This window comes from Pan troglodytes, chromosome 8, assembly GCF_028858775.2.
Source record: "Pan troglodytes isolate AG18354 chromosome 8, NHGRI_mPanTro3-v2.0_pri, whole genome shotgun sequence".
Lineage (NCBI taxonomy): Eukaryota > Metazoa > Chordata > Mammalia > Primates > Hominidae > Pan > Pan troglodytes.
In genome coordinates, this window is record NC_072406.2 from 38,175,075 (window position 1) to 38,192,543 (window position 17,469).

The 17,469-nt window shown below is 41.5% G+C and overlaps 1 protein-coding gene across 2 annotated transcripts in view; it reads left to right on the forward strand.

The window, feature by feature from the left end:
• Positions 1–6,300: 6,300 nt before the first annotated feature.
• Positions 6,301–17,469, forward strand: part of GPR158 (G protein-coupled receptor 158) — a 422,057-nt gene continuing 410,888 nt past the window's right edge. For both annotated transcript variants that reach the window (XR_010146829.1, XM_521427.9), the window contains exon 1: positions 6,301–7,205. Coding sequence is in view for 1 of the 2 variants with exons in the window: in XM_521427.9 (XP_521427.2) it covers positions 6,304–7,205 (902 nt within the window). In the remaining variant the exon portion in view is untranslated. The remainder of the gene's footprint in view (positions 7,206–17,469) is intronic.

Genomic DNA, 17,469 nt, shown 5'->3' on the forward strand with positions numbered 1-17,469 from the left:
TGGTTGCTTTTATTTCTTGATGGGAAAGGCAGGCAGTCTTTGGATTGAATGGAGTTGGGCTGTCCATAATTTGCTATAATTTTTAGTAAATGGTATATTGGCCCTTAACTGCACTGCATGTCAGGTCAATGACATGGAAAGTCATTTAGGTAAATGTTTTGCCTTAGCACATTCAGGATTTTCCTACATAAATACCATCTCCTAGTGTTTTCTTCCCTTGTGGTTGGAAAGTTCTTGAGATGTCTTTGGGTTTACCAATCAATTTTGTGTGATGGGGAGAAGATGGAGGAAACTAGCAATTTGGGTCAAAGCCCCAGTGACTATGGAGATGATACTGTTTTTAGTAGTATTGAAAAAAACAACAAAAACAAAACATTTCATTGAGAATTCAGGGACAGCCCAAGTCATGCCTTCATAGTGAAAAGCAGAGGAGATAACTGTAGAAAGAGTTGGAGTGTTGTTAGAAGTGATGCCGACAGGGAGTAAGAGTTTAAGGGTAAACTGGAGGCAGATGAGAATAAATTGCTAAGTGAAAAACATAAATATCTTGGGTAAGCTTTCTCAGTTGGAAATAGACAAACTAGAGACATTTTTTTTCTTAGCAGATTTTAGGCATCTTTTCATTCATTCATGTTGACTTTCTCCTTTTTCCATGTAAAATACGTGGAAACGTGTAAGCATATAGAGGCAACAGATTATAATGGTAAAAAGCATGGTACAGGGCAGTGGTTCTCAAAGTGTGATCCCTGGGCCAGCAGTATTAGCATCACTGGAAATGTGTTAAGAATGTGGATTCTCAGGCCCTATTCCAGACTACTGAATCAGCAATTTTGGGAGCAGGGGCACTAATCTGTGTGCTGACTAAACGTCTCCAGGTGAATCCAATATATAAACATTTGCGAGTCACTGGTCTAATTATTGTGAGCATGACATCTGGAGCCAGATGGGTGAATTAGGGCAATTTATTTTTTGGGCTGTTTGATTCCCATCTGTAAAGTGGAAACAGTACCAAACTTACAGTGTTATAATAAAGATTCAATGAGCTAAAGTATGTAAAATCCTTAGCATAATGCCTGGCCACTCTAAGTGCTATATAAATATAATATTAATAATACTTTTTACTGGTTTTATTTTTTCACAGGCTATGTTTCACAATTGCTAGTAAGCCTTTGTGTTTACCAAAACAAAACAAAACAAAACAAAAAACAAAAACGACGAAACGACTTTTCTCCTAATATCTTAGAGTTATTTTCCTTGGCTCAAGGCAGTGTTTCTCAGCATGTGTTCCACGGATCATTTTTATCAGAATCACCTGAGAATGCAGATGCTAAAGTCTCACCCAGATCAAAAATTTGAATTCTTTGGCGATACTTCTGCATCCTGAAATTTCAAAACCATTACTCTTGGATAACAAAGACTATAATCTTCATTTTGCAAACGAGCACATGAGACACAGGGATAACATATACTTAGAGAAAGCCAGTCTCAGTCGACTCAGGAATAAGAACTGGATTTCTGATTTTGTGTTATATTAAAAAACTATATTGTCTGTAGTTTTATTTACATTATCAGAAATTTGACCAGAGTTGTGCTACTTTGTTTACTGAGATCCATTATTATTTAATCTAAAAATAACCTTTACCTTATAAATCTGGGAGGACAAGAACAATGAGTTCCTGGTAAATATGCATAGACTATGATTCACACTTAGCTGTAATTATTCCAGTTGTGGACTACGTATCTGAACAGAACTCCTATTTTCTAGATGCAGAGAAAGGGCTCAGGGAGGTTGTAAAAAATTGTCAAGAGTCACATGATTAGAAAATGGTAGAACCAGTTAGAGCTGAGTCTCTCAATGGCCAATCCAGTGCCCTTTCACCACATCCTGTAGTCTTAATCCTTGCTTATTTAAATGATTTAAAGCTGTATTTAAATGTTTTTTAAAACTCAACCTATACTGCTCACATAAAATATGATTTCAGTAGTTTGTGACCTTTATTTTATTTAAAGATATGTTAATGTCACATCTTCCTCTTTATGATAGTGATAAATCAATCATATAAAGACAACTAATAACCCATATGCCCATTACATACTGCTTTTTCATCAGTGCAAATTTGGTTGTTCTAAAGCAATTAGATTGACTTTTCAGGCTGTGTTGAAAAACTCCTTGGGCTTTTCCACCCATGGTCATAGGTCATGTACCCATAGTTCTATTAAAATACAATAAAGCTCCTACACAGTATATATGTTCATTTAGACAACTTAGCTCTTAATTTTGAGGCATGCATAGGGATATTTATCTCTATCTACAAAGCATGCTTATATAATTGGGGGAGGGAGATAATCATCCCCACCCCACTTCCTGTCTTATCTTATAAAATGATTTTCCTTTGTGTCGATTGTTTGTTCTATTCTTATTACATATGACCGTTAGCATATTGCATTTATTTTTTTCCACTTGCCTTTCCTGCTAAGGAGAGAATATTTGTATTCTTAGTGCTTCCATTCACTACTCCCTCTACTTAAGGTAAGTTTCTTCCCATCTTACACTTACCTGGTTCACTACTACTTACTACCTAGGCAGTTACTCCTCATTCTTGGGGTTTCAGCTCAATTGTCACCTCCTCATAGTCTTTCTTTCCTTTATCTCTTTATATATGTTCTCTGCTCCTGTACCTTGCACCCTTTATCACTTCACAGTGTTTATTTCTTCATGGTACTTATCACAACATGCTATTGTCTTATTTATTTGTTTGCATTTTTTATCTCTAGCTCTCTCTCTCTACCCACTTGGCTGTAAGAGCCACGTAGACAGAAGATGTGCCTATTTCGTCCCAGTACCAAGCACAATGCCTGATACATAGTAGAGGCTCAATGAACATTGGTTGAATGAATGAATATGTCTTATGCAAGATGGTGTAGAATTTTGTCGTCTGCTTTGAGGAGTGTGTGTGTGTGTGTGTGTGTGTCAAACCTTGATCCCTTAAAAGAACCTCTTTTGGATTATTCTCTTTACTGATAGACACTAACATAGACATAGGATTATCTACCTACTCAGTTACCTTGATTCCAGACCTATTAAATGGACCAGAACTCCTAGAGCATTTGGAACTTTGCGCCTTATCTTGCATGGACCTAGATTTCTTAGCACTCTGGACCGCAATGGACTGTCTTCTAGAGCTTGTACTCTAGGGTAGCCTCTGGCCACGGGTGGCTAGTCAGCACTTGAAATGTGGCTAGTGTGAAGTGCCTTGTGCTGTGAGTGTAAAATACAAATCAGATTTTGAAGACTTAGTGTAAAAAGTGTAAAATATATCATTAATACTTTTACATTGTTTACTTATTGAAATGATAAAAATTTGGATATATTGGGTTACATAAAATTTACTATTAAAATTAATTTCAGTCTTTTTCTTTTTACTATCTTAATATGCTATTTGAACATTTGAAATTATTTATAAGGATCCTACTTCTGGTTCACATTGTATTTCTATTGGGCAGTGCTGTTCTAGATCCAACTAGCTCATCCCAGCTGTTTGGCAATGTACGTTGAAGGGGATCCATTGAAGGGAATACTATAATTGCAAGAGTCTCTCATATTCTGCATCTTTCTCATTAGATATGCACTTGGGAAAGGATTGGTGCCCTGGGAGACTAGCTCAGGTGCCTCCCCTGTACAACCTCAATGTGAAATCCCGAGGCCCACACACAGTTTGTGTCCCAAGACACAGAAATTTTAAATGTCTTGCCAGTGATCATATATCTTCCTTTAAAATAAAGCTAGAACCAGAATCCAGGTCTTTTGATTGTGCTTAGTTCATTTGATTACTTACAGAAGGATCTACGAATACAATTATGTCTTCTTTTTTAAGTTAGATACTAGAGGATTTTAAAGAATTGTTAATAAGTTATATAGGTTTTCTAAAAGGATCAATGAATGAGGAAATTATACTTTGGACTTTAGATGGTTAAGTAAATGGAATACCATAGTGTATACTTTGATACATTAAATAAGCAGAAACTCTTTCTGTTATTATTGCCACCCATACTGTGGCAGAGCACTAAACCGGGATGACCTTTACTTAGCATAGGAGCATACATTGCAAAGCAAAATTTAAACAAAAAGTCGGATATGAACATGAAATCTACTTGTAAGTAAATACAAATCTAATAACCACTCTTTGCATAACTATAAAAACTCATTTGGAGACCAACCACTGCGGTTTGAAAAACTGGTTGCTGTGTCTTCTTCCAAAAACCCTCATCACTGGTGTGTCAGGCAGACTTCTCTTCTTGGGTGAGGAGATTGATTTTTAAGTTAGCTTCATCATCATGATCTTCCCGTTCATTCACTAATTTAGCAACTATTTAGCCAGAGCCTACTATGTGCCAGGTAGTGTTCTGGGTGCTCAAGGTACCTCAGTGACCAATGCAGACAAAGATTTTTGCTCTTTTGGAGCTTACATTCCAGTCCTTAAGTATTTTCTCAATAGGAAGGATGACATGAAATAGTACAGTGAATCTAAGCAGTGCCTGCTTAGAATGCCATGAGGGACATTTTTGTTAGTTGGGAATTAAAGTAAGTTGGATATTTTCTATTTGTGTCTTTCTTGGGGAATTTGAAAATAGAGGTGCATATGGAAAGTGGAGCTAGCTGTGCAAAACACTACTTTTCTGGTACCAGTCTACTTTTGGAGTGTCAGAAGACACTTAAATTCTCTAATAAGCGTCAAAACATCAATTAGATTGTGTTAAGAAATTTACCAATAATTTGGGGGACTTGGCATACTTGCTCAGTTCTTCTTTCTTCTGCTGGGATATCCCAACCTTTAGCTAAATAGAAGTCTTAGTTCTTATCTCTCAATTCCAGGAACTCCCAGTCAGGACGATTTCCCTTCTCACTCAACACAGGCTCCTTCTCATTCTCCCAGAGCTCATGAGTCCTCCCCCTTTCTCTCTCCCTTACACATCTTTACTTGCATACATTTTTACACGTTCCCCTCCATTCTGGCCCCCAAGCAGAGATTCCTTAAATATGACTTTTTTTTTCTCTCCTTAAAGCACAGCTGGTAGATTTCTCCATTACTCCCTCAGCTAAGATGAGCCTAGACAAGTATGTTTTAATCATTTCTTTAACTGACAACAAGGAAGATGATTTGATAATTTGCCTAAAATGAGCAGATGCTCAGGGGGACACGTCTCCATCCTATGTCCCTTCTGTCTAATTTCACCTAGAAATGAAAACTACTCCCTTCTCCCTCTTTTCCAGGCAAAAGGCTGATTTAACTAAGCATGCAAGACGCCAACACCCTCCCCCTCAGTACGTCCAAGTTTCCTTCGCTCTGAGCCACCGAATCTCTGCTTCTCCCCCCTCTCCCGCCCACCCTACGCCACCCACGCAGGTTTCCGAGTCATCCGGAACTCGAGTGGGTGCGAGGACTCGGCAGGCTGCCTCCCGCGCCCCCGCCGCCCGCGGGCCGCCTCGGGTTCAGCACTGGACAGCTCCCTCCCCGGCCCCACAAATGGCAGTCGGCTGATTGACAGAGGAGCCGACCAAACAGGGGACAAGACGACTTGCAGCCGCCCTACAAGGGTTTGGTTGCGGCCAAGCTGCCTCTTTAAACTGGCTTTCCTCCCCCGAGGAGGGAGCAGGGAGAGAGGCTGGAGTGTGGTTTGCGGCCAAACCTAAAGGCTGCAATTAACCAGCCGCCCGGCCTTCGCTACTCCGGACAGACGAACGTCTTAAAGGACGTCTTCGCTCCTCGGGAGTCGCGGCTGCGCTCGCGGTGCGGGTCTGGGCGCGCGCCCCGCGCCTCCGGGCGAAGCGGTCGAGGAGGAGCCAGTGCCGGGAGGCGGGAACGACCTGCGGCGGGTGAGACTATGGAGCAGCGTCTTCGGCGGCCGCGGCGGCAGCAGCAGCAGCAGCTTCTGAACGCGCCTCAATGAGAGCGGCGGTGGCGGCAGCCGGGCCGAGAGACGGACTCGGGCTGACTCCAGCCGCTGGGAGCGCGAGGCCATGTAACCCGCTCGGCTCCAGGCTGCGAGGTGCGTAATCCCCAGCCGGCCCCTCGCGCAGCGGGCACGGCCAGCGCTGCCACAGGTGACTTGATTTCTGCGACGGTAGCTTAGCCACCCGGGGCCAATCTCGAGACATTCTTATTTTCAAGTCCTTTGGACTGGGTGCCATCTGGAGAAGGGGGAAGACTCCTCGAAAAAGTCTGACTGTTGAGAAACTGACGATCCAAATTTAAAAAGTGATTCCCCCTCCTCCCGTTCCCTCCTCTTCTCTCTGCGAGGCAGATGGGAGCCATGGCTTACCCCTTACTCCTCTGCCTCCTGCTTGCTCAGCTGGGATTGGGAGCTGTTGGCGCCAGCCGCGACCCCCAAGGACGGCCGGATTCCCCTCGAGAGAGGACCCCGAAGGGGAAGCCGCACGCCCAGCAGCCGGGTCGAGCCTCTGCCTCGGACTCCTCGGCTCCCTGGAGCCGCTCCACCGATGGCACCATCTTGGCGCAGAAACTCGCCGAGGAGGTGCCCATGGACGTGGCCTCTTACCTCTACACCGGGGACTCCCACCAGCTGAAGCGAGCCAACTGCTCCGGCCGCTACGAGTTGGCGGGCCTGCCGGGGAAGTGGCCAGCCCTGGCCAGCGCGCACCCCTCCTTGCACGGGGCGCTGGGCACACTGACACACGCCACCAACTTCCTCAACGCGATGCTGCAGAGCAATAAGTCGCGGGAGCAGAACTTGCAGGACGACCTGGATTGGTACCAGGCGCTGGTGTGGAGCCTTCTGGAGGGCGAGCCCAGCATCTCCCGGGCGGCCATCACCTTCAGCACCGATTCGCTGTCCGCACCGGCCCCACAGGTCTTCCTCCAGGCCACGCGCGAGGAGAGCCGCATCCTGCTCCAAGACCTGTCCTCCTCCGCACCCCACCTGGCCAACGCCACCCTGGAGACCGAGTGGTTCCACGGCCTCCGGCGCAAGTGGAGGCCCCACTTACACCGCCGCGGCCCCAATCAGGGGCCCCGGGGCCTGGGCCACAGCTGGCGGCGCAAGGACGGGCTCGGCGGGGACAAGAGCCACTTCAAGTGGTCTCCGCCTTATCTGGAGTGCGAGAACGGGAGTTACAAGCCCGGGTGGCTGGTTACTCTTTCCTCTGCCATCTACGGGTTTCAGCCTAACCTGGTCCCGGAATTCAGGTAGGGAGGGCCGGGGGGCAGGGGGGAAGGCAAAAGCGAAGCTTTCCTTCCGGTCTTGCGGGTGGGTGCACGTGTGAGGAAGGAACCCTTGGCTGTGACCCGAACGCTTCTCACCCTCAGAGTAGAGACCCGGGCTGAGGGACGCCCCACGCGGGCGCGGGTGCTTGGGGGCAAGAAGCGCCCCACGCCCGTCAGCTTCCGGCGCTCGGCGAAAGCCATTCATTCTCTCGTACCAGTTTCCCCGCACTGGGCGAGGGACAGGCAGCCCTTGGCAGGACGGAGACACCCCCGCTGCTCTGTGCTTCCCTCCAATTGTCCGGAGAGCAGGGAGGGGCGTTCCCCACCGGGGGCGATGCGACAACTTGGCGAGCGCCGGGTGTGTCCGCGGAGTGGCAAGCCTCAGATGAGAGGCGAAAAGGGAGCAGGAGGAACAGAGAGTTCCTTGTTTCTGCCACTTTGGGGTAGCCTCTGCCTGCTTCCTACGTGTGCAGTTGGGGGCACCGGTCTGTTGTTAGTCAGAGCTTATAATTAAAACTGTGCCATCTCCTCGCAGTTCCGGCCCCTCAGCAGTGAGTCAGTCCCAGCAGCTAGCTGTCTCTGGGATCCAGACTTTGCAGCTTGGTCAGGGTGCTCCTTCTGCCGGTCTCCCCTCTCCCCGCAATTGATCTTTCCTTCCTCGGTGGCCTTTTCCTCCTCTTCCCTGTCTTAGGCATACTTAAGGGTTCTCCAGCCCTTCACACACTCACATGATTTATAAAAGGACCTAGTTATATTCGGGAGGGAGGCATCAGTTGTGACTGAATTCACTCAAGGAGGCTGGAGGAAACTTAAGGGAGTCTGTACTTCCTGTCTCAAACTATAGCATTTGAGGGAAGCAGAGAATTTGCAAATTAACAGGTTTTAACTTCTGCCTGGGAAGTGCCTGACCTTTGAGGCGGGGAATTTCTAGAAGCAACCTTTAAGAGTAGATGTGAGGAAGGAACTGAAAGAGTAGTTACACCAAAGAGGGCTTAGGAGAGGGCCCAAGATGGACTGAGATCTTCCCTTAGTCCCATGAGGGAAGGCTCTGGAAAGAGGGTCTTGGGGGCTGAGGTTGCTTTTGTACTTTTTGGGAACCTGGGCAGGACTGAGAAACCTTTGTGTGTGGATTATTTATTTATTTTTTAAATACCCTGGCACAGCAAGGACAGGATGCTGACCTGCTGAAAGATGCCAGATCAAGTACTGGGTGGGCAAGTGGGAAAGGTCAGAAGGCTTGTTTGTCTTGGTACTGCCATTTACTGCTGAATGACCTCAAGCAAGTTGCTTAACCTCTCTGGGCCTCAGCTACTTATCTGTCCAGTGAGGGAGTTGAACTAGACAGTCTCTAGGGAGCCATCCAGTTATCAAGTTCTGTAGCTTTTAATGTTGGCAACACTTGCAAAGGCATAAAGGATAATAACCCCCTTTGTCTGATTCTGTATGACCATATTAAGTGCATGTGTGTGTGTCTTTGCCTGTGTTTCTATCTCTTTTAAAGGTCTTGTCTTAAACCAGACTAACTCTTTTCTACTTTCAAGATAATCTCATTTCCTCCTAATTCCTGCAGGATCCTATTAGTAAGAGCTGAGCCCAGCTTTGAATCTTTGCCATACTGTTTGCTCAGAAGAGGAAAGACCAGCAGATGCTATTCACTGCCAGCAAACTGTTTGTAGCCTTTAAATGAGTCTTTTTAGGGAGCCCCAAGTCCCGGGATTTATCTGTCTTTTTCATCTAACATTCGCTTTATGTCAGGCTCTGTGCTAACTGCTTTGCATGCGTTGTCTTGATTAGCCCTTACAACAACCTTATGAGTTAGGTTTTATTATTTTCTCTATTTTACAGAAAAGGAATCTGAAGCCCAGAGGGGTTCAGCTTCTTGCCTAAGATTGCACAGCAGTAAAATAGCAGATCCAGGATTTAAGCCCACTTCATACTTCATATCATATGTACCACCATTCCAAACTCTGTTCTATGAAGGTGTCCTAGGGGTTGCTATAAACAATGTAGGTACTGTGTAAAATATATGTATTTTCAAGGGCCGCTGTGGAACTGAGGATGAAAACCATTCATTTTCAGAATTATCTCTCTTAATCATATGGATCAGAAAGCATAGGTTGCCTAAATGAACTCAGTGCCTTCTGGCAGCCAAGTCGAGAGGCTGAGGACACAAAGAGTCTCAGGTTGAGAGGGCTCAGACACTCCCTGTTTTTTCACTCTGTTTAGAAAATAGTTTGTTTCTTTAAGTGCCTTTATAGACAAAGATGGTATTCCTCAGCCAAGGCACACAGCCAGCCATTTAGTGTCTGGCTCTCTATAGAAGCTGGCTTGTCTCAGTAGAATCATAAGGTAAGTGCTCCCCTATGAGTGCTTTGGCCCCATATCCTGTGCCCTTCAAATGCTGTATTGAGGGTCCACACAGTAGAAACCAGAAGAAAATCTTACAGGCATCAGATAGTTCCACTTGTTGTCTCATAGATGAAGAAACAGAACTATAAAGTGGCTTGTCCAAAAATCATGTATCAAGTTTGTTTCAACAACAGAAATGGGATCCAGGCCTTCTGCCTCTGGTTTATCCTATACTTGATAAATATATACCTAATGCAAGTGTCTGTGGCTCTCTGGACCTCTGTACACAACCTGTGTTAGGGACATACTTTATTCTCTATCATTACTTATGACAACCAAAAAAATTAGCCCATAGAAAACAGCTGTCACTTAAAAAAGAGATTACATTGTTAATTTCACATATTGAGATAATATTAAAATGGGCCCTTTCTGTATATCTTCATACTCATAAAGGAAAAGGTTTTTTGTTGATGATATTTTATCACCTAAGATATGCATTCTAAAATTCTACAATATAGGTGAATAGTATTTGACAGGTATGGTAACAAGGTAAACCTCAAATGAATTTTTGGTAAACCAGATTAGGAGCCCTGATCATGATTTGAAATAGTCTTTTAAACATGTGAAGTGTTATTTGCAAAAAGTTTTATGTATAACAGAAAATCCATTGATAATGGTTTACTTGTGAAGGAGAAAAGGAGAAAAAACTTTTAGTTAAGATTAGTTAATATTTTCCCAGGTCTTACTTACAAGATTCAGACATTTAAATTAATGTAAATTAAATTACATTTCATTTTTAGATAATATAAATCGAAAGCATGAACTTTAAAAGTAATATGTAGAACTTCTTATAAGAAGTTCAACATAAAAATATCTTCTTATATCGCTGTTTATCACTGTAAAACAATCTCTCAGAATAAATTCTCTTCCCTTATGTTTCAGAATGACACAAGTATCTTAAAATTTAAGACCCAGCATAATACACATATGGGAAGAGAAGTTTATTGCTCATTTTTTATCTTTGAAAAAATGGCACTCATTTCTCTTAACTAAGAATTTCTTGAGTCTTTTGTTACATATCTATGGTATGAACACTTGGTTCTCATTTTTCATCCTAGCAAAAAAGAGAGAGTAATAATTTAAGATATACCCTGAAAATATTTTTACTTTTAACATTAGCTTTGTAATATCCTTGAAGCATTTTCCTTAAAACTAGGGTTCTTTTGTTTGCATAATGATTTTTCTTCGTGGAACTTAAAGTACTATGGAGTTGGATCCCATTCCGTTGAATGCATAGATAGCTCTCTGGTGGTGGTTGGAATTGTTCAGTGCCTAGGATGGTTAGCAGGTACTTAAGGGTTTGTTGAATTTAAAAGAAGGTGAGTTTCTTTAAAATTCCTTTAAAGAATTAATTCTCGATGAGCCTGAGAGGGAATTTGGAATTCCTTTGGTTTCTCCTCATTTTATAGTTGAGGAAGCTGAGACCCAAATAGCTAAAGGAATTTGCTAGAAGTGGAATAGCTCTTTTGTGGTGGGTGGGAATTAAGGGAAACCAATACTTATTGAGCATCTACTATACATTACATACTTTATATATTTCAGTACATTTAATTCTTAGAACTCTCAGGTAGCAACCAGTTCAGAAAAGTTGCGCAACTTGCCCAAACTAATGTAGCTAGTAAATGAAGGAGCTAAAATAAAATTTAGATCTGTCCAGCTATGAAGCCTGTGTAGTCTTTCCACCATCCTGTGCTGATTTCTATCTCTTGATTCCCCAATTTTATCATTAAAAATGTATAAGATGATATTGGCTTGAATTAAGTAATATACTTTGCCCAAACCAGTGATATACACTTACTCTTTTTGGGCCAACAATGCAACCAAGTATGTTGTACAGTGAGAAGAGTATTCAATTTGAGGCAGAACTTTGCCTCAAGTCCCAGTTTTGTCTCTGACTGGCTGTAATACCTGTCTGGAAATCAGTTTCTGCATAATACAAATGTGGAAATAGACTTGATGATTTCCATATACTTCTTAATTGGCCTATCCACATGGTCAACAAATATGTTTTGGAAACAGGGCTGATACACATAAATCCAGTACCTTGTGGAAATGATACAGGAGAGTCACATGCAGAGGAAGAGGAAACCAAGTGAATGTTAGACCTGGTATTTGGTTAAGAAAAAAAAAAAGAAAGAAAGAAAAATCGATAGGGAGATAAAGGAAAGATCATAATAGTATGGAAATCTCTTTTTAGAAACTAATGAACATTAGTGTCACTGATTCACTGACTGCCTGAGTGCTCACTTCACTTTCTCTCCCTCACACAAGACACCCACACACCTCCTTCAGTGATTCTATTACAGATTTCTGCTTTCAACAAAAGAGGGCAATTCACACAGTGTAAGAAAAATGACCGTCTTGCTCTAGGCCAAACATACCCTATGTCTTTCTTATAGGAGCTGAAAATGATGAGTAGGCTTTCCTACAGGAATAGCCGAGAGGTGTTTGCCTGGGTTATAGATTAAAAGGTTTTCAGATGAACTTCTGCTGTGGAGGCTTTTCAGTCTCAGTTACATCATCTTTAAGCTATGAAGAGTAATGTGAATCTCCTTTGAAATTCTGTAAAAACTAAATGAAGAACTGTCATCACATAGGAAGTTTAGTAAATATTTTTGTATTGTAGCTTCTGTCTTCCCAAATACTATCCTCAGCTGGCCATAACTGTCTTCATTTACTAGTATTAAAGTCATTTGACTTATAGTAATTTGTAACTTATATAGAGGTTTAGTTTTGTTTCTAATCATTATGAAGGCCTGTGATGGCAATGGGTCATGGTAGAAATACTGGCCTTAGAGACAGAAGAAGTTGATACCATCCTGGACTATATCTTTGACTTAGGGTGTTACCAGAGGCAGGAGTTGCCTCTTTAATTTTCAGTTTCTTCAACTGTAAATTGAGAAGGTTGGACAAGATGACTCCTTATAAACCTAAAGGTCCATGATTATGCACATCATTCAATATGTCACTTTATTTTATTTATTTCTTTTTTTGAGACACGGTCTCACTCTGTTGCCCAGGCTGGAGTGCAGTGGCACGATCTCAGGTCACTGCATCCTCAACCTCCCAGGCTCAAGTGATCCTCCCAGCTCAGCTTCCTGGGTAGCCAGGACTACAGGCCCGAGCCACCATGCTTGGCTATTTTTTTCAGTTTTAGTAGAGATGGGGTTTTGCCATGTTGCCCAGGCTGATCTTGAACTCCTGGGCTCAGGTGATCCACCTGCCTCAGCTTCCCAAAGTGTTGAGATTACAGGTATGAGCCATCACACCTAGCCCAATGCGTTGCTTTAACTTGTAAAGTTTTATTTGATTCACTGCTGAAATCAGTTAATGAATGCTATATAAATGCAGAACATGTTCATATGTTCCATGTTTGACTTTATAATGATCATTTACTCACAGAATATTTACAGAAAGTCCTATCAATGTACAATGAGTTAAGTACATAAACTAATAATGGAAATGAGAACTCCATTTCAAAATAAGAATAAGCATAATCTGAGTTTACAGGACTTAAGACTTCCTGATTTACTTAGAGTCAACATGAAGTTTCTTCGTAGATTTCTAGACCAAGGGCCTCAGTATACCTCTATAATTTCTCGCGAGATAATACATGTTTCGACATTTGGAAGCTCCCTACTTACTTTTTAAAAGCAACCTGTTTTCAATTTGCCTCTGTAGTTGGCTTTAAAATTTCAAAAAAGGGTTACATGTTGTGGTGTAGCAATGGTACAGGATTATCCTCCCATTTTCTAGAATATGCATTTGGAAGTAGAAAGGGGATTTCCCGAACTGCAAAATAAATTACAAGAGTTATGCTTACTGCCTGGAGAGATAACTGAGGCTCTCACTAGACTGATTTTCCAGCCTCAACTTCTGGATAAGCCAAATGTTACTTTCAACTCCAGAAAGGCAGCAGTTTGTTGCACATGGTTCAGATTTTAAGGCTACCCTTTTTCAGTCTTAAGAGTGCTGTTGGATTCAACATACACTGCATTTTATGATTACATTGTAATATACTGTGATGCCAAGGCGTATGTTGTTGATGCTATTTTGCACTTGGTTGGTACAGAAGCATTAGGCCCTGGCTGTTTTCTCTGTTCAGTGCTGATTTGGTGTTCAAAGAGTTATTTATGCAGAATTACTAAGATAGCACATTGGGATTTTGATAACTTTGGCAGCTTCATGGCTGTTATGTGCAAATAGGCAGTTCACTAGTATTGGGGCTATGCTTGGGAGAGTCTGCAGCCAGCAGCGTTGTGAAGCTTTTCCCAGCACAGCAATGTCATATGCATCAGTGGGGCTTGTTTTGCTTGCTTTATCTGCTTTTCAGCTTTTGGTAATAAACTAAAATTTGTTTAGTAACAAACTAAAATTACACATAGCGTAATTTCCACTTTGGCTGGGCAATTACTCTCCTGAGTCTTTCTTCCTACAGGAAGAAAAACTTGACCTATACAAATATTTGGGTAGATGACTGTTCCATGAAATACTTCTTCAGTTTAGGAAAGGATTAGTCCTCTTGGCTAAGTCTTTCACAGCTTCACCCCTCCACACCCTTCTCTTTCCTACAGTGCCAAATCTAGTATAGAAACCATGAGTGAATTTCTTTTTTATACCCAAGGATATTATTGAGTGCCTCGAAGCAATCATAGGATATATCTAGTTTTATTACTTTCATTATAGGTAGAGCTCAGAGGAAACACAAATTAGCTTAAATATAATCTGATCCCAAGGTAGTAAAGTTTATTTTTCCAAACAAAAATCCTGTTACCTATCTTTTTGTACAAGGTGGCAGCTTCTGTCTCTATTCTCTTCCCCCACACAAAGTTGCCAATACTTCTATTAATTGAGATCCAATTAATTTTTATTCATTTTAATATCTGTTATAATCTTCCTCATTTAATAAATATGACTAAAACAAGACAATGCAGGATTTTTAAAAACCTGTCCGATTGGCAAAGTACCCACTGCACCTATAGCTTAAAAGGAATCTTAGAGTTATGTAAGGTTTTGGTTTATTTATTTAGCTTTCTCACCATTTATGTGTTTTGTCCAATGTGTATGCCTTGTTACATTATCAGAGAAGAATTTGACACATAGCTTTTATCTGAGAAAGAAGGAATGGTATGATAGTAAAGAATTATATTGTATCAATTCTAATATGCACCATTTTTACATTTGGATGTCTTTCAAATTGAGATGTGTCTTACAATTGAGGGCATGTCATATTCAGTCGGCATTTCTTTTCTTTCAGTGGTACACAATATAACAAGGCATCTTACAATTAATGCCATTTTATATTTGATGAAATGTGATATTAGGAAATGGGAAAATAAATTCCAGGGTCTCTTCAACGACAAAGTTCTATTATCATCTATAAATTACCAACTTGCAGCAAAATATTCATATATGGAAGCAAAATGTAGACCTTACTGCTGTATGTAAATTTTTTTTATTTTTTATTTTCTTAAAAAGAGACAGGGTCCCACTCTGTTTCTCAGGCAGGAGTATAGTGTTGAGATTATAGCTCATGGCATTCCTAGGCTCAGGTGATCCTCCCACCTTAGCCTCCTAAGTAGCTGGGAGTACAGGCACATGCCACCATGCCTGGCTAATTTTTTAATTTTAATTTTTGTAGAGACACGGTCTTACCTTGGCTTCCCAAAGTGCTGGGATTACAGGCCTGAGCCAGCACACTCAGCTCCTGCTGTATATAAATTAGATTGTTATTTGTCTTCGTAATAGTTTTGTTTAAAATAGACAAGCTATACTAAAACATGTAACCACATTTTCTTTTTGATGTATGTGAAATACACAAAATATTGTGCTAGAAACTACAGCAACTTTTATTTTCCGAATAGGTAAAGTCAGAATTATCCTAATTTTTTCACGTTATCTGGCAGTTTTTCTCTGATACTGTGGGAAAATGCCTAGGATAGTGAAAATAAAAGACCACTGAGGACTAATAATAGAAGGGAATAGATATGTCTCTCCTTTCTAAAGTGTGTAAAGGTTTCACAATGGAAGTTACTTCTTATGTAGCAATGTAACCAGTTTAGACCGATGAGATTTAAATGCAATTGTGAAGATAAGCATTTTTTCTTTTTTTCCCGTCAATTGCTTGGAATAAAATGAAGAGTATGATTTTCCTCATATTTGATGCCTCAGACCACTACGCTGAACAAGGTTTCTCAACCTTGGAACTACAGACATTTGGGACCAGATAGGCCTTCGCTGTGGGGGCTGTCTTATTCATTGTAAGATGTTCAGCAGCACCTCTGGCTTCTATCCATTAGATGCCAGTGGCAACACACCCTGCCAGTGTGAAAACCGAATGTGTCTGCAGACATTGCCAAATATCCCCTGTGGGGCAAAACTGCCTCTGGTTGAAAGCCACTGGTGTAGGGGAGCACATATGATACATAACGTATAAAATGCTACTCTGGGACTATCCCTATTTCAAGGGTTCTGTATGTATGTATACACATATGTGTGTACATATATCTGTGTGTGCATATATTTATGCTCATATATGCATTTGTCAGATTACATGTCTATTTATTTATTTAAAATATACGATCATTGTATATATAGAACCTGACACAAGTGAGAACTGAAACATTTTGATAGATCAATGAAATATGAATTAATTTGCATTGGTATGTCATCAGGGCTCAAAAAGAACATCTGACTAAATATGTAGAATCTGTTGCTAAGCATGGTTTTACTACCTACATGGTTAAATGTTTAATATTTAAGGTTTCCCATAAAAAGATGAATTTTGAAGGGAAAGCGCTAGGCTGGACGTGGTGGCTCACGCCTGTAATCCCAGCACTTTGGGATGCCAAGGTAGATGGATCACGAAGTCAGGAGATCGAGACTATCCTGGCTGACACAGTGAAACCCCGTCTCTACTAAAAATACAAAAAATTAGCCAGCCGTGGTGGCAGGCGCCTGTAGTCCCAGCTACTCGAGAGGCTGAGGCAGGAGAATGGCATGAACCCGGGAGGCAGAGCTTGCAGTGAGCCAAGATGGCACCACTGCACTCCAGCCTGGGCGACAGAGAAAAAAAAAAATTCCTGAATATCCTTGTTAACTTTCTGTCTCGTCAGCTCTGCACCAAGCGGACTTAATAGACATCTGCAGAACTCTCTACCCCAAAACAACAGAATATACATTCTTCTCAGCACCACATCACACTTATTCCAAAATTGACCACATAGTTGGAAGTAAAGCACTCCTCAGCAAATATAAAAGACCAGAAATTATAACAAAGTGTCTCTCAGACCACAGTGCAATCAAACTAGAACTCAGGATTAAGAAACTCACTCAAAACCACTCAACTAAATGGAAACTGAACAACCTGCTCCTGAATGACTACTGGGTACATAACGAAATGAAGGCAGAAACAAAGATGTTCTTTGAAACCATTGAGAACAAAGACACAACATATCAGAATCTCTGGGACACATTTAAAGCAGAGTGTAGAGGGAAATTTATAGCACTAAATGCTCACAAGACAAAGCAGGAAAGATCTAAAATTGACACTCTAACATCACAATTAAAAGAACTAGAGAAGCAAGAGAAAACACATTCAAAAGCTAGCTAAAGGCAAGAAATAACTAAGATCAGAGCAGAACTGAAGGAGATAGAGACACAAAAAACCCTTCAAAAAATCAGTGAATCCAGGAGCTGGTTTTTTGAAAAGATCAACAAAATTGATAGACCACTGGCAAGACTAATAAAGAAGAAAAGAGAGAAGAATCAAATAGACACAATAAAAAATGATAAAGGGGTTATCACCACCGACCCCACAGAAATATGAACTACCATC